This window comes from Nuphar pumila, unplaced genomic scaffold (assembly GCF_984573655.1).
Source record: "Nuphar pumila unplaced genomic scaffold, dmNupPumi1.hap1.1 HAP1_SCAFFOLD_409, whole genome shotgun sequence".
Taxonomy (NCBI): domain Eukaryota; kingdom Viridiplantae; phylum Streptophyta; class Magnoliopsida; order Nymphaeales; family Nymphaeaceae; genus Nuphar; species Nuphar pumila.
The window spans coordinates 30,671-52,587 of NW_028323332.1; the positions used below are offsets into that span (position 1 = coordinate 30,671).

The window sequence follows — 21,917 nt, forward strand, 5'->3', positions numbered from 1 at the left end:
AGAAGCACCAAGCACGTTGAAGTTGTCAAACGCACAATGCTTTGAACGCAGTGCGAATGCTGTACAGCATCTTGGGTCTGAAGCAATGGTATGTGGGCTTGGTTCGATTTGGAACCCCACCATCAAGACAGTCACCCAGCAGACTGGTGTGCGCTACTAGTCTCGACATGCTTTTGCCTTTTAACGACCCCTCTTCACTTGTCTAGTGAACACTTCGCTTGCATGGAAAGCATGTGCCACTCGTGATGCTTCTAGCCCGATCTCTGACCGACCCTATCATTGCAGGGGGATTTCAAGGACTACTTGTGGATGTCAATATCGATTGGCGTTCTGGTGTATTTTTCAGCAACGCTGTACATGATCTATGAGCATCTGTACTATGCTTCGGGCTTGATCACATTTGCAGATTATGTGCACGGCCGAAGATGATTTAGCATCTGCAACTTGCGGGGCAATATTTGGCCATGCCAGGGATGATGCAGCATGAATCACATGCCGAAAGGAACATATAGCTTCTTATTTTGCCGGACAGGGGTACGAGTCCAGAGCGAAAATGAGTCAAGTTGGTTGAAAACCCTGCACAGGGTTTTGGGCGGACTCAAATGTACTTTATGAACTACTTGTACAAACCTCTTTATCAGAGTAGCATTTGCATGCCACATGTCAAGGGCTGTTATCATTACAGAACCGTTTGTAAGCACTCATCCAGTTCGCGTTGAGGCACGCATGGCCATAAAGTATGGTGTATTCAGGTGAAACAAAGTTTGCGAGAAACTGCGTGCAGCAAATTCACATCACTGAGATATACAGTGTAAGCTAAGTGATGCTAGACGTCTCTGTAAAACGCTGGTTGATATGAACCCTTGTTTCACATCTCCTCATTCTCACCGCCAACCATCAAATTATAAGAAGCTACACAACAAGCCCGCTATGGCCACATCACTGGACCCGGTATTCTACGCGTATTACACGTGCTCAGATGTCACTTTCCTCCAGCCTGTTCTTAACATTTTTGCTATTGCCGCTAGTCGTTTGGATACAATGAAGCATTTGTTGTCTTGGCTAATGAGTTACAGTCGGTGATTGAAACCCTTATAAACCCGTACAACCTCAAGCAAGTTGCATCAAAGCGCCGACCACCTTTAGTCCCGTGCTTTCAGCAAGATACATATTGCTTCTGCATGCCATGTCTCAACAAGCAGCAATTACCTTTATGACCAGGAACAGGACAGCATACAAACATATCTGTTCTACAGCCTGGCAATATCCACTTTGCATCTATGGCAAGGTGGTCCCACTTCACTCGCTGTGACACACTTCTATGGTACACCATCTCTTTGAGAAATAAAACAAAGTGGCTATGCCAGCTTACTTCATCCCCAGATTCACCTTCCCGCTGTTGGAGCCCGCAATCTCTCCATATTTGCGGCGTAGTCCTTTAGCAGAGCGGCACCTTGATGGAAGCTATCAAGGCTGAAATACTTTTTCTGGAACCCATCCTTGTAGCTCATCTTGGGCTGAGGTGCCCATGGGTCCAAAGGCTCAACAGCAGCCTTGCCTGATCCCATCCACTCCAGTTCCCCATAACTGCAATTGAGGAAGCACGTGAAGAAATGCAGCATCACGAATATATTGATGCATGCAGGTCATTAGGAATGCGCCTGTTGCACAGGGTTGCATGTCACATAATTTGCCTACCAAACCGGGAACTTCTTTTGATCGAGTTATACAGCTTTCGTACCCGTGGCAACATCAGCAGACTAGGAGATGTTGGAGTCAAAGACTACTTGCCAAAGCAATGCAATACCTAGAAATCAAGGCACATGATGCTCTGAGGAGAGGGCACACCTGGAAAGGATCCCAGCACCAAATGCTTTGATGTCCCCTGATTGTCGCACCACCCCAAACTCCACTGTGTACCAGTAGACTTTGGTGAGATGCCATATCTCCTTTTCTGTAGCACCTAGTGATGCCCGACCGATGGCTTCCACCAGCTCACAGAGGTCTGTGTTCAAAAGCATGGGCATGTGACCTGCACCTATCTCAATTGTTGCGGCATTTCCAGCACCTCTGAAACCAGATGAGCAGGAGACAGTTCCATCAAACGGCACTGCGGCATTACAGCCTTCTGCAAGATGTGCATTGGCTGCGTTCTCGAACTTCAACTGGCACTCAAAATTTAACTTGATTTTCTTCTTCGATGGCAGCTGAACCAAGGGTGTGCTCAGCGTTGCGCTGCTCCGAGCATTTTCAGAGAGGTGCAGGTGTCACATGAACAACTTCAGAGCTAATCATGGTTCTAAAAACACGATGATGATTTATCTTTCACAGCCATGAATCGATGAATGAGATCCAAACGTTTAGTTGCACGGCTGTAAAACGGGCCGTCATCAATGATTCGAAATTAAAACAAATGGTTGAGCTTGGCTGGGGCCATGGAAGGGGGAAATACCAAGGACTTCATGGCACAGGTCTGGCTCTGGAGTGTACATCGGGTTGCTGTGGTGCCGCATATACTGCGTTGAGTGAAAGTATTTGAATGCGAGGCCATTCAAAAAGTCCCTGGGGTGCATCAGCCCAGCCACGGGACGAATATTCCAGCCAGTGGCATCCTGCAGGCGTAAATGAATATCCTGCAGTTGAGGGACCACATAAGAGCTGAAGCCAAACTTGTTGTACGAATCGACAAACTCTTTGCAGCCAAGCTTGGGTATCAGGTGCTCCAGCCGGTGCATGACTACCTTCCATGTCTCTTTTTCCTCTGGCAAGTACTCTATCTCTGGAATCGGCGTGCCTCTGCATGCGACATGTCGTTAGTTTGCGCAAAATGAGGCTCGCCATCTTTGTCCTGTCAAGTCAAAAGGATTCCCTAAGTGGACTACTGCATCACTGCTGATTGGCTGGACAGGCTGCTCAAGATGTCGCCAGGTACTTAACTGCTGGATAACACAGCACGTGATCATCAAGAGATCAGACCAAACAATTTGATAGGTTCCTCCATGTGCATGGGGGTCAGGTTGTTTAGCAACCCAGAAGAAAATCGTGCATGCACGTAACTTTATGGGAACAGACGATACGGGACCATTGTAGCGATCATCACGATGAAATTTACACAGAGGGGATGGAGAAGTGTGCGGCATGCTTTGCCGAAACAAAAGAAAGCGTGGCCAACAACTCTAGCCGACGTCAGAGAGTTCTGCAGGAGCCCAATTTCCAAAAACCATTGAAAACATAAGAGGGGTGTCAGAGGAAAATGTTCTCAAACCGCACACATGGCCACGCACCTCGAGAAAAGCCGTGCATTTGCACACAGGTACCAAACGGACGCTCTGACAACAGTAAGTGGTTGGGCATGCATGGCAATACAAGAGCATACATGACATGGGATTTGGCAAGCTGGGATATCCAACTTCGCCTTGTCTTGTACTCAGCGTCATGGAATCCCGGGTGGTCCTGTGCGAGGTCCGCCCCGAATCCAAGGATACGACCGTTCTGGACGTCATGTATGCTTGTAGGCACTGGTGGCGCGTCGATCGTGAGTGGGGCAGCAGCGCCTCCCAGTGCAGACGGTGTGGTGTTGCTTGTGGAGGGCAGAGGCTTGTTGACTTCTCTCCTGCCAGGTTGAGGCAAGTAGCCTGATGGCCTCGCCGCATGTGGACACGTTGCTCGTCGTGCGCTCACACCTGTAAGTGGTTGCATGAGTGCGTTTGAATACTTCGTATTCGCAGATCAACCTCTAGATGTGCACAGACGGGTCTTGCCAGCAGTATGACACGGACAAGTCCCAACAACCGCCCTACATGTGACAGACTTCACCCCCAGGCGAGAGGTATGGGCACTTACGGAGCAGCAGAGCATTTGCTCTTCTCCAGAAACACATGCACTTTCAAATAGAAATTTCATAACGATACTGGGACATGGTTGCGCGTTTACAACATGCAAATGTGCGCACCATCCACAGTTTGGCTGATGTGTCGACGCAGGACCACCCTCGTGCAGTCAGACCCGCAATTTTACGTCAACATCCAGGGCATGCTTCGTCCGACGTCCCCAGCTCGACTTATGTTGCCTACAATAGTATAAATTTTACTAGAACGGCATTTTTTTCTGTTTCTGAGCAAGCAACATTCTAACACGGCCGTTGCATTTTGCGTGGAGGAGACTGTGTTGAGGCAGTGGACAGAAGTCGACTCCCGCATGCTCAACGAATCATAAACACGATGATTACCATGATTATACAACTTAGAATGATGATGAATTTCGCACCTTCGACGTTTTGTCGAGTTGCTGAGTTAATATGAAATGGACCAGTGCCCATGATGACGGTTCAAAGCACGAAGGTTTGAATTCGACTGGCGAGGCAAGCGTTATTTGACAGGGATAGTGCTAAGAACATGTATGTTTGAGCAACGGTTGGTGAAAAACATGCGCGTACGAGGAACAAACGCGCGATATTTTGTATGCGGAAGTGAAACGTCAAACGTCCACGACATAATGAGGCGTGAGACTGCCACCTCGTACGCCAATAAGTACAAGCACGATGATGTGTGCGTTCTCACATCAACGACAGAAATATGTTACGTGTGTCCTGTCGGTAACGCAGCCAACGTCGTGAGGGACCCGTCTCGTTCTCATGATGATGAGGACATGTCACATGCTGCGTCACTCAGGCATCATCTACGTGGATTGGAACGCAAAGGCTTTGGCAAAGGCTATACTTCGCACGCCGTGCGTAAGGGCTGTGAAGCAAGTTTTGGGATTTCCGATGACATTTTGGCAACTTCTGGGAGAACGCTGGCCATGATAGGAGTACGGCAAATTGCGCGCGTGTGCGCTGAGCAATTATCAGAGCTGAGTTGCAAAGCAAATGTGAGGCAAGCTGTGGGTTTCCGTCGTCAGTCCATCGCAAGGGGTATGGCCACGTTGGTAGTGGCAGAGCATTCAGAAGGTACCCTGGCGAAGGGCACACTTTCATCCGTCACAGCAGCAACCTCGCTGGGCGAGCCCGTCGAAATACTGGTAGCAGGTGCATCCCCATTGCAAGCTGCATCCACTGCAGCCAAGCTAGAAGGGATATCTAAAGTGCTGGTGGCACAGAGTTCTTCTCTCAGTCACTGCCTTGCAGGTCCGATGAGCGCTTTGCTGTGCCAAGTGATGTCGGGGTGCGTACCGTCCCTAAGGCGTGGGAGTTTGCGCATACGGGGAAGGCCTGTGTAGTATCCTGCAGTATGTATTCGTTCTATTGACTTCTCAGGTTGTGATGGAGTAAAGACATGCGCATAGGTGGTGCTGATTTAACAGGGTTTGAGTTGATAATGTGCCCCTGCGTGAGTGAACGCAAGCAGTACTTACGTCGGCTTTCTCGTACTATCGTTCTACCTTTGTTATTTCCGAAGGATACTCAGGGCAACAGATTACCTGACCTGCGCCTGTAATGTTTGAACCTGTCTTAGCTGTAACCATGCATGCAATGCATGGCAATGCTCGAAAATTAATGCGCGGTGCGTTTTGGGGCTGTAAAGTAGTGCCTTTTTGGTACTAGCTAAAGTGATTAAGGTTGCAATCAACGTGGACTGTTTGCCACTTACTTGGATGTAGGGTTCCGGAGGGGCTTTTCGACTCTTTTTGTTGAACACTACATACACCGCCCGGGATTTAGTCAATGCTATCATGATTCGGTGCTACATAATAACAATGGTGCCCCATGGTATCCATGTGTCTCGCGATAACATGAATGAAGGTCGTGGCTAGAGGTGCAATCAAGGGCACTTGCTCATTGTACCAAACAATATGGCATTTCCTTGCCAAGTTAGGGACCTTCACTTTAGAAGCGTGCTTGTAAGTCAAGAGGGCCTCAAGTGGGCGCTAATGCAAGCGCGAACTGCACAATGGTGATCAGTTCTGTGAGCTTGAATTTGACATGCAGGCGGGGCTACAATGCTTGTCTGATGCCAGCTTCCACGTTTGGAAAGGATATACTGCCCCGGACAGCAGCGCTGTTGAACGTCCAACCCATCACAGATGTCATCGCAGTCGACGACAACACAACATTTCAGCGACCAATATACGCAGGCAATGCAATTGCAACGGTACAGTTTGTTGGGAACGGGCCAAGACTACTAACAGTGCGGCCAACATCGTTCGCGTCATGTGAGATAACCAGCACGTCCGTACCACTCGAGAATGTGTCAGATGAAGAGCTCGCCTCAGCTGAGGTGCGCTGCAAGCTTTTGCAAGATTGCAACCATGGCACCAAGTTTCAATGCGGTCCTACAGTGCTTCAGAACAGCATGCGTTTGAGCGTAGGCCTGCACAGCCAATGTAGGAGGGGGTATCACAGATAGCCTGTAAAGAGAGAAAGCACTTTAACCGAATACTCTGTGGCACGTTTGTGATGGTGGGCAAAGTCAATCGGTCGTGTGACTGGACGCGTCTTTGATTGAAGATGACCTAGAGACTAGAGGCAGCTGGCTACCTTTACATCCAGGGACCATACTGTAAGTCACTCTCGTCAGCCTGCTTAGTGGTGGTCTGCATGCTTACAATGCATGCCCCCTGTGGTTTGACACGCATCCGGACATGCAAGGACACATTGTCGCAAAAGGCCTGTCTCCAGGACCACAAACGATCAAGCGTGATCATATCTCAAGCAATGTGATTCACTGGTGCTTCAGGCAGCATTTCAGGGGCGACAAAGCGAATGGGTTCGAGAAGACGTCAAGGTGGGGGCCGCCCAGAGCTGGGAAGCGCTCGGGTGGTCATTTCGGGGGGGCGGGCTCTCAAGTCGTCTGAAAATTTCCAGATGCTTGAACGGCTGGCTGATGCTTTGGGAGGTGCAGTTGGCGCTTCGCGTGCCGCGGTCGACGCGGGAATGGCGCCAAATGAGCTGCAGGTGGGCCTCCTGTGTACGCTGTTTCATTCAGCGCTTGTCTTGCTGCACTATCAACAATCTCAAACCTCTATGCCTAAGCATTTGCGTCAAGCGCGGTACTAGCTGCGCAGCAAGACACTTGTTTTAGTGGGAACTCACCTGGTCAGCCCTGATGGATGATGTGCATCTGTAGGCAATGTCGATTGCAACTCAAGGTTGGTGGCGAAGGCTGTTCATGGCTCTTCGTGCATTTGAGACAGAGTGTGTGATACTTGCAGGTTGGACAGACGGGAAAAGTCGTGGCGCCTGAGCTCTATATTGCCGTTGGCATCTCAGGGGCAATTCAGCATTTGGCAGGCATGAAAGATTCCAAGGTTATTGTTGCTATCAACACAGACCCGGAAGCGCCCATTTTTCAGGTCGCAGACTACGGCCTTGCGCAGGACCTGTTCAAGGTCATTCCGGAGCTCAATGATGCCGTGGCGTCAAGCGCATGATGCCTTAGTGCAGGATCTGCAGACTGCATGACCTTGGCTCCCAAGTTTGTATACTTCAAGCTAGAATGCGCAAACAAGAGGGCTCATCAAAGTGTAGTATGACAACGCACGTATGGCTCCATGCAAGGGTGTCAGAACAACTGTTTTGATTGAGGAACGGGACGGACATGCTGTCAAATGATGTAGAATGACGTTTTGGACATGTATTCTCATCAATTTGATGTATGTAATTGTAACAGAGATGTATTTAATACAAATACGAACACGTCAGCCCAAAGGGCAGCGTTGACAACGGGCGAGACAGCCAAAGCTTGATCTCGCGCCTAAACAACACAAGGAGGAAGGATGTCCGCGTGCAGAAGCCACGCCTAAAATGGAAGAGTGGGCACTCAGCAACAAAGCGCACAAGACTAGGGGGGTTGCTTAGAGAAAGCGTCAAAGACAGGCCCCAAGATACTGTCATGTGGGGAGAAGATGAAGCAATAGCACAAAAGCAGGCGAAGGAATGCCCGGACGTGACCAGCCCCACACCCACAGGGAGGAAAATGTTCATATCAAGTATCCTGAGATTCATAATTCCAAAAATACATGGCTACCTAAAGGGTAACGTGAATGATAACATGTCTGCAATAACTGCAGCTAAAGTACACGGCACCAGCTCGATCCTGCCTGATCCTTGACATCCAATGCAGCATACATGGCTGCCTAACGGATCAATACCCCAAGCGCTTTGTTACGAGAGCGGCTGCTGCAAATGTGACATCTGGGAATCATCTTTGAAAGCATTGGTTCCACAAATAATACCGATACACATATGAAAGCGTAATCATGGCGTAATCATGGCGTAATCATGCCTGCCTAATTGCCAAGCTTGGTGTCACCTCTGGATGGCAGTGCTGTCTAGATACTCTAGCGCGGGAAGCATTGCTTTCATGATATGCAGATACGCCTTGGATTTGGATGCTGGGGAGTTCTCCAAGTAAAGAGTTGCAAGAACACTCTTGCAGCTCAACAATGCTTTGTCTAGGTGGTCCAAGTCCTCAATTGGGTTATCGTTCATCCATAGATCGGTCAGTTCAGTTTGGTTTGCCAGGCCCTCAACCTGCACCTAGCAATATTGCTGTCAGCATACTTGTGACCGTCAAATGCAGAAGGATGATGAGCAAATACCACGTCAAGGGGTGTTGCTGTAATGCACGACCTGGGGATAAAAGCTCGTTATCTTACCACACCAACAAATCGAATGACAAAAACCAGCAATCTGACTGCAGAAACTGCAGCAGCAATGTGAGCCAAATGTCGAGCTCACATGCGCTGCCTAGCAAACAGGCACAAGACTTATGAGAAGCGCAAACACTGAAGCCGGGCGCACCTTGGTGATACCGTTATGAGCCAGGTCCAACACCTTGAGGCTCGTAATGTTCTCAAGATCCTCCATTTGCTTGATTCCATTGTCGCTCAAGTAAAGCTCCTCTAATCCACACAAGACTCCAACACCCTGCAAATCGCCAGTTGCATGAAAACTTAGCTCGCCATGAATGTGATGAAGCATACAATATGGCAAGCAGCAAAACATGGACCAAAAAAAACCAGGGTTGCATTTTCCATGTTCATCAGTCTGAAAATTGCATAGACTGAATCATGAACGCCTATCGGCCAGACCACCTGCGTTGCAATATGCTTCCTTCCTGTTCTTGTCTGGAGTACGGTATGACGCCCTGAAGGCGCATTTGTCGCATCATGTGGCGCCTTGCATAGGAAGTGGCCAATTTGCAGAGCAATGTGGTATACAGACATGTCGGTAAAAAGGAGACAAGGGTATGATACCGCATGCAGACACAAGACACTCACCCAAACGTGTCTTGAAGCCAATGCAAATATGTCTGTGTATGTGGAATGACGTGCAGAGTCTTAGAGATGATGATATAGAAAAGAGGGCCGCAATGACAGCATGTCACATTAGGAACAAACCTTCATGCTTTCAAGGCGGTTTGACTGAAGGCTGAGCTGGCGCAAATTCGTGAGAGTGCTGAGATTCTGTATGGCCGTGATGCGGTTCCGACCCAACCACAGCTGCTGGAGCTCGACTAGGGTTTCCAAGCCAGAAATCTCCTATTCGACACGAGTCCCAGTCAGTTGTTCATTCAAGCCCCATGCCCGAGAAATCACGGCATGAAGCTGGCGCAAAACAAGCCATGGAAAGCATGCACGGCCCATGCACTGACTGCATCGGCCAAATCCATACCTGGGATTACAGAACAATTGGCATCGATCAGGAAGGGAGCAACAACAGTTGTGAAGTCGAAGCTTTCAAACGTGATTACTTTGCTGGTGTTCTAATTGAATGCCACACTCGGCATTGTGCAATGGGTCGGTTGACCGTCGTGCCATGCCCATGCTGACGTGCGTACAGACACAACTGGGAAGACATGCGTGACATTTACTGACAGGTTGAACAACTTTCTCTGAGCAGGACATTCCCATATTGCATTTGCCACATCGATTCATTTGGCTGGGGTGGTGTCAAAAATAGAAATGTTCATAATCATCATCTCCAACGGTGATGGATGGGTGTACATGCGTGAGGCTGGCCTGTTTCCAGGCGCATTGATGAAAGATTGACAGAATGCAGCACACGTGAGTGAGACACGGAATGTCATCCGTAGGTGTGATGTACAAGTCACTGCCAATGACAAACATAACTGGAAAGTTTGGCGCTTGCGAAAGTCTTCAGTCATACATGCAGGCGACGCAATGCTGTTTGCACAATTGAGACATGGGCGCCTCTGACGATAGAGAAGACGGCTCTCCTGAGGCAAGCGTGGCAATGGTAAACAACAGAACACAGTCAGAACCTCATGGACCTGGAGCATACCCGCAAGCGATTAGATCCAAGCTCCAGAATCTGCAGCTTGGTGCAATGGCTGATGCCGGCTATTTCTGTTACCTTGTTGACGGCCACATACAATTCTACCAAGTTCGAGCTGTCCACCAATCTCAATGGTTCCAGGCTGCGGACCTGCACTGACTCATTGTAGTTAATGAAACCTGTAATGAACGCAATTTCCAACACCAATGAAAGCTGGGCATGCGTTCCTGCGGTATGATGAAGAACACATATGGTATATGTACGGGATGCCAATGAGTTCGGCGCATCGCATCCAAATGCTCCTGATCGGCAAGTTGAGGCATTTAATGTGTGGTTGGAACTGCTGCTGCCCTGAAGGATTGCGAGTGTTCAGCTTTAGGATGTTCACACGCCTGAGAAAACTGCACCCATTGCCAACATTCCTTTCAGTGCAAAGAGCAGGAAAATACACTTCCTTTGCCCTTTCACCACCACGCGGTGTGGGTAAATCTGCAAACAGTGTGTTTTGAGGAGGTCACCTCGTTGTACGAGAACTCCAGGCGTGTGAAGGCTGTGAAGCCGGACAAGTCTGGAATCTGGGTGACCTTGTTATCGTGCAGCACAAGCTCACGCAAGGTGGCCTTGCATGATGCATCTGAGAGTGCAGAGACATCTGTCAAGAGGTTCTGCCGGAGCGAGAGGACCTCCAGACCTGCACATGCCACAGCAGGATTGAGACATTCACGGCCTCGACTTCAAGGAGACTGTTATCACTAAATTCCAGCCATCCTCACAGTTTGGTATGGCAGAAGAGGGTAGACAACCAGTGGGGAGACCAGGAGAGCAGCATGCTTCGTGGGTCCCAAGCAACACCAGGCGGGGAAGTAACACCGAGAGTCTCAGTTGAAGCATATACAATGTGCTTGTAAACACCAGGACAACGGGAGTCAGCACGTTTGCTTGCATGGCAGCTGCAAGGTTCATCATGTGAAAACTCGACATGAAGCGTTGCAGGCTTAGACGCCCTCGACCCAGCAGCGACTTCTCAAACATAATGCGCACCAGGTAATGCAAGAATCCGGAAATCAACAGCTTTCAGCCTGTTCGCAGTGAGGTCCAAAAACTGCGCGAACTACACCAGTCAGTTTAGAAGCAACATGATGTGATAGCGGGAATGCAAAGCTGTCACTTCACGAGCGACGTGGCGCTCATGCACTCAGGTTGCGAGACGATGCAAACGTAAATTACGGTACAATTGCCTGAGCAGAAATGGAAAGTTTCACCAAACGAGCCGATTCCTCATCACACCAGACGAAACCCTCTTGCTGCAACATGGTCGACAGAACCACTATGTACGCTCCGCTAGCTTGCAAAATAAGGTACGTTAACCCGGCTCGCGCAGCCGTTCAGTCTCCGAGAGTGCTACCTTCAAGGTGCTCTTCAGCTCAACACCATCCAAATTGTTCAGGTGTTCGCTGGTAAGATCCAAGTCAACTTCGGGGTCCAAAGGACCGTCGGGAGAGTTGTAGTATGTCATTGAGTGCGAAAGATGCTGGGACTGGTGCCAAGAAACCAAAAAATGCTGTTTGCTGGAGATGCGATGGACAATTACGATGCCAGTTGTGATGGATCCAAGCACAGTTTCGTTCCAAGTGTCTACGGATGGACGCATCCTTGTCTGCTTTGGCACAGCCTTTGGCAAAGCCTTTGCGAAAGTTTCTACCAAAGACTTTTTCAAGGGGTTGTAGTATCCTGCGATATCTCAGATAGCTCAGCACTTTACTGACATGGATCACTTCCTTTGCGTCGCGTGCAGTCGCAAGTTAGAAAGCCACATGCGTAAGCTGCTGTATCGTTGTTTCTTCGTGACATCAGGTACATACGTTGGGCGGGTGTACGTTTGTTACTGTGCTAGCCTGGCAAATGGTGTAGAAACATGCCTGTAAAGCCGTTCCTGTCAGCATGTCAAACGTCTGCATGTTGCCCGCATAAATTTCTCCTTCCTGTATCTCGCAGGATGTGGGGCCTTGAAAGTTCAGGAAGGAGGCTACCCTGGCTTGCGCAAAAGCTGTCTGGGGTGCCAAGACCTGTGAGACTGGATGCAGTATTAGCTAAAGAAGGAGGTGCGCAAGCAAAAACGACTCCTATACAGTGTTGTGCACCAGGATAAGAGATTGGTGCATTTCTTGCTGCGCGTGCGCGGCCCTACCTGCTTTCGCCGTGAAAGCCTGGGCGCCCTCAGCCATCTACTTGGAGGATCTGAGGTCATACGTGGGAATATCAAGAAGAAATATAAATGTGCAGATCATTGTAGGAGCTGGAGAAAGAGTGTCCAGACTGCGTTGGTTTGCTCGGCAACATCTGTGATCGGCAACATCTGTGAGTTAGGGTCGAACAGCATTAAGCAATGCCGCCATGGGCTGCGCGCGTGTTTTGGGCAATTATGCAGTTTATTTGTACAGTTACAGTTTCTCAATCGTTGTTGACCATCATCGCAGAGAGTAACGACACAAGAGATGGCTACCAGTTGCCATCACAAGACATTCAAGACGTTCTGGATGCCCCTGTCACGCCATCGTATGCTTTTTCGCCTGACCGGTCCCAGGTAAAATACCCCACCAAGATGTATCGTGCAATGCGCTACCTGCTATCATATGCTGTGCAAGTCCGTGTTGCAAGCATTTGACATTGCCAGCATTGAAACATGACAGGACGTTCTGCAGCAACCACCAGTCTCGCCGAGTCAGTGCAGGTTATAAAGCTCAAGGGTGCTCTCTGCCGATACGTCAATTGATGGTTAAGGCGCATGCGCGTGGGTCACTTGAACAAATGTTCCTGCATCACAGATCCTAAAGATCGGCCGAACTTCGCTGTATCCCTCAATCAGGGAGCTCATGAGGCCGGAGCTCAAGCTGGCAGGGCTGAGAATTGACCCTGACATCTGCGCACGCTCGCGCATGGGGCACTCTGTGAGCCTCGCCATTGTCAAATACTCCGCAGACATGGCCGAAACGGCTTTCATCTCGGACCTCCCGGAGCACAAGGTGCTTGGAATTCCAGACTCCATGGTGATCAACTACGTGCGCTGGAGCCCTGACGGCAAGCACTTTGCTTTCACGCTGCGAAGCGCGGGCGGGGCCAGCGACCCCCCTCGCCATCCTCTGGAGCTGTGGGTTGCCTCGGTGGATGACCTGCAGGTGCGGCTGATGCATCGTTTTACAACACCAACGTATTCACATGGACATTGGCAACCTTAAGAGCTACTTGGGAATGGGCGGCTGGTGGCACACAATCACATCTACCTATCTTTGGTTTTTGAGAAACTGTAGTTTACATCTCGATCGACGTTTCTTCCAATCCACGTGCAAGTGGGCACAAGCGTCACATAGTCTGCAGTCGTGAATATCGTCGGGCGGAGAGGTTCGGCTACTTGCAGGCATGTACTTCTGCTCGGCGTTGCATCTTGAGTGGCAAAATCTGCTGCGCACGGATTGCAACGTAGACTATATGTTTCCAATGCGAAAAGCTACCCCCCGAGTGCAAATGCACTCAGCAAAAGAAAAAATGATGACTGCAGACAACCGGATGTGCATGACCTGAGGGGGCGGGAGGGCGTGCATCGGTGACATACGGGTGTTGTTATTGCACTGCACCTCGGCTTGAGGAGCGCGTCCAATTATTTACAGATGAATGCGATTGCGACGTGCATAAACGCTCTCCACGATGCTGCGCTTTGTCTTGAAGCGTTCGTCCCTTTCTGTGTTTCTTGACGGGCATCCAATCGCGCACTGGGGCTTGCTTGGGGACATGAGCAAACCAAAGCACATGGCTTGTTCATCGTGGAGTGTGTGAATGGTACAATCTGAACGTGAGTGAGTTGACGTCCATGATCGCGTGTATGCGCCTTGAAATGTGACACGTACCACGTGACTGTACGCAGGCGAAAAGGTTGGTGGAGTCCAGCGCGACATCCGGGATGAACGCGATCTTTGAAGACTATGTTTGGGTAGATAACGGCACGATCATCACCAGCACCATCCCCTCCAACCGCCGCCCCATGCCTACAGCCCCTGATGCTCCCGTCGGGCCCAAGATCTCGGACAACACGACCGGTGCTGTGTCTCAAGCTCGAACGTATCCTGACCTTCTCAAGGTATGCCCGGACAATGCCTGCAAGCCAGCTTCTCCTATACATCAGTTCAGGGTTGATTTGTAGCTGAGCAAGTATCCAGCAATTTCCCACACCGTATCTGCTTGTCCCGGCCGCTTTATCATGTATGACGTGGGAATATATGACCTTGCGTCATTACCAAGCGCGTACATGGCCGGCCTGTCCCCATCTCCCATGGCTGCCGGCATGTCTGCAGGCTGTTTTCCACGTCAACTGAGCCGCATGTTTGTCGACATAAATGTGAACTTTTATTAATGGCGATGCTTCTAGGAGCACAGAGGTCACCTTCCTGTGAAAATGCATGGATGTAGTTCTACACACTGCATAGGCCTTTCGTCATAAGCTGCAGAAGGCGTTCCTTCGTGAGATCAGGCTTCGTGCACTGCTGCTGCCTTTCTTGCGAGAAAGGTGTGCTGTTCATGTGAGAGGAGGCCGTGTGTGAGCAGAGCCAGTACGACGAGGACCTGTTTGAATGGCTGACGACATCCACGCTGGAAGTCATCGACGTCACGCAACAGACTCGCAAGGAGTTTGGCCCGCCCCGAATGTACGTGGCCTGTGACGCCTCCCCAGATGGCCAGTTTGTTGTGGTGTCCTGGATGAACCGGCCCTTCTCTTACGAACTCCCTTGTGGGCGGTTTCCCCGGACATGGCAAGTTTGGGACAGGTGAGCTTCGCTCTGCTCTGTACCAAGGATACAGATCATATATTGCCTCATGCACATCTGGAGGATACAGCTGAGGTGTTTCTGCTTCACCTTTGTGACGGCCTGTCTCTCATCCACCCCACTTGCTTGTTCTTTCGGTGGCAATTGGTGGAGAATACGCACCTTTGCATCGTGTCACCCGTTATACACGTCAGTCATAAGGCAGGGACTGGGATTTATGGTACAAGGTTGTTTTTCTCCCTTCAATGGATCAAAAATTCTTGTGTAGGTTTTTGCCCCGACCCCTGTTGTTATGCATATAATGTTGTGGATTTAGCTGGACAACCCTAATCACCATCACACGTCCATGGTCTTTGTTAATGGTCGTTATAAACAATCGTACATAGCAGCTTCAGCAGCCATCGCTTGTGTCTGCTCCAGCATGCCAACAACCGCACGCATGTTACACGGATTGGAACAGCCGGTTGTCGAGTCCTCCATCACTTCTGCTGTTTCTGCCAAAGTGTTGTGCGTCCTGCAAGGCAACAGCTGAGCATACATGTGAGCAGGGCGGGGAAGTGCATCCGAGAAATTGCGGACCTGAACCTTCTCACGAGCGTGCCGATCGACTTTGACGCGACTCGGACGGGTCCGCGCTCCATCGACTGGCGCTCAGACAAGCCTTGCACCCTCACATGGGTGGAGGCACAGGACGAGGGCGACCCCAAGAAGTTCCCGGACGTGTCGCCCCGTGACATAGCATATTCTTTCGATTTTTCACTTGGAACCGAGAACCAGGCTCCCACAAAGGTTGCAGCCACAGACATGCGGTGCGGCCCACCCCACACAAGCTACACAGGCTCAGATGTGTGTGATACCCTGCACACCTTTAGTGCACTACCACCCGGCCATTACTTGGCAAATTCCGTCACCACAAGCATGAAAATCAAAGATACACCATTGCTCTTGCATCCAAACTACCCGCCACCTTCCATTCGGTTTTGCTATCTCGAGATATTGGGCAGGGTAGTGATAACATTTGTGCAATGTACTCTTTCATGGCGTCACCTTGCAGGTTGCAGCTCTGTGGTGCGGAGTTTGATGAACTGTGAGAGATGTATGTGGCAGATGCCTGACGCCACTATGCCTGCTCGCTAGGTTCGGCGGCCTTGCATGGTGTGATGACGACTTGGCGCTCGTGTTCGAGTCGCAGTGGAAGTCCCGACGCAGCCGCGTCTGGACGATCAGGCCCTCTGAACCTGAGCTTGCCCCCAACATTCTCTTCGACCGGAGCTATGAAGATGTCTACTCCGACCCTGGTAGCCCCATGTTTTGCAAGCATCCCTCGCTGCCCACGAACATCATCGCCAAGCTGAACGGCCAACGCCAGTTGCTCCTTGCAGGTGCTGTCATTCTCTTGCTCTTCATGCGTTTGTACACGTTTGTACACCAGGTGGCTTTATTGCAATGTTCTATGAGGCACCATTCGCCACCCTTGCAGGCCTTCATGTTCTGTGACTAGATGTGACGGTTCATTTTTGAAACATGCTGCACGTGGACAGAAACCTTTGAACAACAACTGTACTTTGGTACACAATGTGTACCATGCATCCCCAAGTTGCACTCGACAGTCCATGTGGATGAGGTGATGTGGTGACAAGGGCATCAGCGGGTCATACATTATGGTGCAAGAGCATTGCAGACTACTTAGTCATTGACAGGGAAGCATTCAAAGAAGATTTGGTCGCTCCGGGTTGGGGTTTGGGTTGTAATTTTTACCCTCCCCACCCCACAGGTGAAGCATTCAATAGATTGTTGTACATTTGAAGTTGCATGGCTAGGCAGGGAAAGGAAGTGCTGACGCTGCCGTTGTCTCAATCCCATAACAACATGCATATATAACCCCATGTACAACATGTATATGATATGCCACAGTCTCCCTCTAATGATGACTCCAGGCTTTATCACATTTCTCCAGCAGTGCCTGCTCTTTAAGCAGTGCAGGCCCTCATTCACAGCAGATGATTGCCGCAGGGACTGGAGCATCGCCAGAAGGGAACCGTCCCTTTCTGGATGTTTTCGACCTTGATAGCAAGGAGACCAAGCGGATCTGGCAGAGTAGCCCTCCATATTTCGAGTCCCCGTCGTCCATCATGAACGACCACAAGTCCGGCCCTTTCAGTTTAGACGACCTCCAGATCATGTTCACCCGCGAAACACAGCAAGATCCGCCCCAGTTCCACCTGCAGCACTTCACTCAGGTACGCTCCTGCTTGGCTCCACAGCTTTCCTTTCAGTACAGGCTTTGCGGGGATTTGTTTGTGCTGCTTGCAAACTATGCTGCGACAAATAACTCATTACTCTTCATATTCGAGAGTTGCAGCGAAGCTGACACCGCACCCCAAGTTTGTGGCTATCTCCGACGAGCTGTCAACCAACAGTACCAGAGCTTTGCCACACCGTGATTTGCGGGTCCAGATGCCTGAAAGTTCATGAATTTTGGACCAACACGGGGTCGAAACCCATCTAGCGAAGCGCTGATCTGCACACGGGCATCCTAGAATTACTGGGAGTACGAATGCTCTCAGGACCTTGCAACGATCGATTACTTAAGTCATCCCAGACACTGGTTTTTGGGTTATCACATGTTCTAATTTTTTTTGTGCCAGAATAATTGGATGTTTGGGCCAGGAGTTCGTCGTTTTGTCCACGACAGGAGTTCTCTTTTCTCGTGTGCAAGTAACGAGTACCCGGAGTTGAGACGGGCTTGGTCTGCCAACATCAGAAACAGAATTGTGTCCAGTTCTCAATTCCTTCTGGGTCAACTGATGTGTGATATGCTTCCTTTTCCATGCTGCATCCAGAGTGTTAGCTGCGTGCCTCCGGTCTTGCGTTTCAGGTGATGTGTTGCTCTCAAACTGCACTGCTTGCAGGGGGGAAGCAAGCGAATTGAGCGGCAGCTGACAAACGACCCCCACCCGTATCCTCAGCTGAGAGACATGCAGAAGCAGATAATCCGCTACAAACGTGCTGATGGCGTGGACTTGACAGCCACACTGCACACCCCTCCTGGCTATGACAAGAACAAAGATGGGCCCTTGCCCTGCCTCATGTGGGCTTACCCTAGGTGTGGAACAGTACCAGGCAAGGCAAACTCATGTGTTCCTGGTGGCATTTCTTTCATTTCATGCCAGCATGGCTCGGCTTTGATGACTTGTACCCTGCTTGATTGACTTGATCCTGCTTGCACTTGACCCTCAGAGCACTCCAATTTCAATGTCGCTTTCCAGGGTGCCACAAATTACGTCGACCTGCAACAGACCTGCCATCATGTGCTTTCAAACTGGATGACTGACTTCCTTGCAAGTCGGATCATGTTTCTGCGAGATGTCAAATTCTGCGAAGGGTAGTTCATGAGGCAAGGGGGCGACAAACAGCGACACATACAAATAACAACACATTTCTGTGCAGGGAGTACAAATCCAAAGATGCTGCGGGACAGTTGAACAAGTCGCCGTTTGAATTTAGTGGCATCGACGGGTCGTCACCGCTGGTCTGGTTGTCGAAACGCTACGCAGTACTTGCTGGCCCATCGATGCCGATCGTCGCAGAAGGCGACGAGGAGCCGAACGACACCTACGTTCAGCAGCTTGTTGGTATGCTCCAAGCATATCAGCTACTTCTGCATGCCAAGGTCGTAGGTGTTACATGGCCTGTAGCGTGTGCTAAGTAGTATGCACAGGCTTCATGGAGCTTTTCTGCCCTTCCTGATGCTGCATCCTTTCACAACTCTACCGCATCCAGATGGACATTGGCAACTCCGGGTATCCTTGGGAATCATTCATGGACGTACAAATGCCGCCTTGTGACAGCTGCTGCTAGAAACCTATTTGATCCTGCACTGGTGATCCGGCTCTTTGACGGGAGTGGACTTTCAAGAGGTGTTCTCCAGATCTCTGGATGTGCGGGGTGAAAGATGTACCAGCCCTGGTCGGTCGTGCACCTTCCCTATCCGAGCAAGGGCGCTCCTCGTGGCACGTCCGGACCGCTGTATCCTTTGTGTACTTGCAGAACCTTGCGACATGATGCTCAGAGTGTTTCGCCAGGCAGAATGGTGTTTGGGTCCAGATCTTGAAAACCCATGAATTCTGGAGAAGACATGGGGGTCGTACCCAATTCTGGCGAAACACGGGATGCTTACAGCGTGGGTCTGCATGCAGCGAGCGCAACAGCAGCAGTAGAGGAGGTGGTGAGGTTAGGTGTGGCAGATCCTGCTCGGATAGCGATTGGAGGGCACTCGTACGGCGCATTCATGACCGCCAACATTCTGGCACACTGCGGTGATCTGTTTGCGTGCGGCATTGCGCAGTCTGGCGCCTACAACCGGACGCTGACTCCTTTTGGCTTTCAGTCCGAGCAGCGCACGTACTGGCAAGCTCCTGAGGTGTACAACACGATGGCCAGCTTCACTCATGCTGACAAGATCAAGAAGCCACTGCTTCTCATCCACGGCGAGGCTGACAACAACACCGGTGCGGGCGTCCAGCTTGTATAATTTCCTTGTCGCCTGCTCCGTTTTAAAGCATTTGTGCTCGTTTTTGCGCCTGTGCAAGGACGTCTTGCAATGAGTGGTGAATTCTTTGCCAAGCCGCACTCTGCAAATCTGATGACTTGGTTTTTATGAGAAAAGAGAACTGTTTGAGCTGGGGCTTTGGCTGCTTTGCCGACACTCATAGCATTTGGATTCGACAATGTCCATTGAATGCAGCAGTGTGATAAAATCTATACGTCATTATCATCATGGCCCTTCTAATACATGACCTGAGTCGTTTTGTGGTGCAGGAACCTTCCCATTGCAGTCGGAACGATTCTATGCTGCTCTGCAGGGACATGGCTGCGTCACACGTCTTGTCCTGCTCCCGCACGAGTCACATGGATACCGTGCGTACGAGTCTGTCATGCATGTCCTATCAGAGGTTGAGAAATGGCTTGAGAGGTACTGCTAGGACCTCACCGCTGACCAACCTGCAAGCTCATGTGTAATGATGGGTTTGAAGCATTGGCAAGTGGCACAAATCCGGCTTGGCTTTGCATCTGAGATGCGTGTCTCGACTTGGCCGTGCAGGTTTTTAGTGTTGAATGCTGTCCATCTGTTTGGCTTCTTAGCATGTCTGTGCGCTGCAACCAATGTTGTACTGATTTGTTTTCGAATTATGTTGATGTCATGACTGCAATCCACACACACGAAGCGTAAGTTCCAGGAAAGTGGAAGATTTCATTTGTGTGCCGGCAGCCGGAGCAAGAGGCTGTTGTTGACTGGCGTGTTCAATGATGTACACAACTACGTGAGTGCTTGTGACATGGTTTGCGTGAGTGATGGCACGTACGCACGACAGATCTGATCCAATCTCAGTGACATAGCTGTCTTTCTCTATCCTGTTTATCCTCGCCACAGATGAAGACGAGACAAGCTACGCACTTATCAGCCTTACGAGTTCCTATCGCAACTTTTCACTCTGACGTGACGACCATGGGAGGAAGAAGGGCACATTCATGCTCGCACACTACGATGTAGCAGGAATGAAGAGGTGCACGAAAAAGAGTTTGGGTCCATGCGCATACGGGGGGGTGCACAGAGAAGCGCATGCAGCGAGCTGGTGACCTTGGTGGTCAAAGTTCAGCACGTACGCCTTCCCAGGCCAAACATGGATGGGTTGCATCCAGCGATGTAATGGTTTTCAATTTGTGCTAGTTCGTTTTCAAAGTGCTCCAGGCAAATGCAAGCCTCAACCCAGTCAGGTTGTGTCTATGAAAGATTGATGGTCCTCAGCAAAGCCACTGAAGGAATTCCTGACACATTCGTGGGGAAGACCACGCCACTCATATCGTACTTCAGTCCGCAGTCCGCAGTCGTCCTTGTCTGCAGTTTATTTCTGCTTTGCTTTCCCACTTCGTTGTAACACACTTCTGTCCGCAACACTGCAAGCTCCAACCCATACAAGCAGTCCTAAATGCATATGCCTAGCCAGCCTGTCAGGTTCATCTGATGATGGAAACACACGCCAATCGCATCCTCCAACAAGCCACCAGAAGGCAGTGATCCGGACACATGAATTTATTTCTTCTTTCCTTTCTCTTTACCCTTGGCCTTTTTCGCCTTTTTCCTTGCATTCAGCAGGTCCAGCCATGCATCCTGGATGATTCGCACGGCACGTCTTTGGCAAATTGCCTCGAGGGCGTTCTTGCGAACCGCCAGCGCAGCACGCCGAATGTCGTCTTCGTGTTGTTCCCTCTCTGTCTTCATCTCATGGATGTTCTCCTTGTACTCCTGCGAATGAAGGAGATGTCACGTGCCTCCGTATTCTCATATGCAAGTAGTTGACCGCCGAGACAGTGTGCACACAGCAGAAGGTGCAAGTTCCAGCAAGCAACCATCCAAGTTCAAGCCAGTGAGCAAAGGGCACATTTGCACAGCTTGCGCATGCGCTGCTGTCATATGCCACCACATGCCCGAACGTATGACACGAAGGGCACAACCATGTGAATGTCTGACGTCCGCCGGCAAATCACACTAATCAACCTGACTGTGTTCATCTTATATTATACTCAACAGGGCCCCACATGCGTGATCTTCAGATATCTGAATTCGAAGTAAGCTACAATGTGATGATTTTGAGCCAATGCACACGATCTTAAGAAAATGCTGTACTCTCATATTTTCAGCACTGCGGTGAAGGAGTATGACGGTACATCCCCTGCATTCATACTGCGTGGCATCGTGGATTGTCGCTTCAATTTGGTGGCTGACAACATTCCATACCGTTGCTTCATGAGGCGCACACTGTATACAGGAACAAGTTGCATCACGCCCACTGCTTCATGAG

At 50.2% G+C, this 21,917-nt stretch overlaps 2 protein-coding genes across 2 annotated transcripts; one reads left to right on the top strand and one right to left on the bottom strand.

The window, feature by feature from the left end:
- Nucleotides 1-1,110: 1,110 nt before the first annotated feature.
- On the bottom strand, nucleotides 1,111-3,699 carry LOC149810281 (phenylalanine 4-monooxygenase, chloroplastic-like). The gene is made up of 5 exons (XM_089994320.1): nucleotides 3,377-3,699; nucleotides 2,453-2,796; nucleotides 1,849-2,032; nucleotides 1,390-1,587; nucleotides 1,111-1,177 (listed from the first exon to the last, which is right to left on the bottom strand). Exons 1-5 carry the CDS (start codon nucleotides 3,697-3,699, stop codon nucleotides 1,111-1,113), a joined length of 1,116 nt encoding a protein of 371 aa, XP_089850446.1.
- Nucleotides 3,700-12,623: 8,924 nt separating this feature from the next.
- Nucleotides 12,624-20,039, top strand: LOC149810282 (putative glutamyl endopeptidase, chloroplastic). The gene is made up of 11 exons (XM_089994321.1): nucleotides 12,624-12,821; nucleotides 13,063-13,413; nucleotides 14,157-14,369; nucleotides 14,834-15,054; nucleotides 15,603-15,863; nucleotides 16,192-16,436; nucleotides 17,068-17,294; nucleotides 17,967-18,160; nucleotides 18,505-18,689; nucleotides 19,254-19,565; nucleotides 19,876-20,039. Exons 1-11 carry the CDS (start codon nucleotides 12,624-12,626, stop codon nucleotides 20,037-20,039), a joined length of 2,571 nt encoding a protein of 856 aa, XP_089850447.1.
- Nucleotides 20,040-21,917: the final 1,878 nt, after the last annotated feature.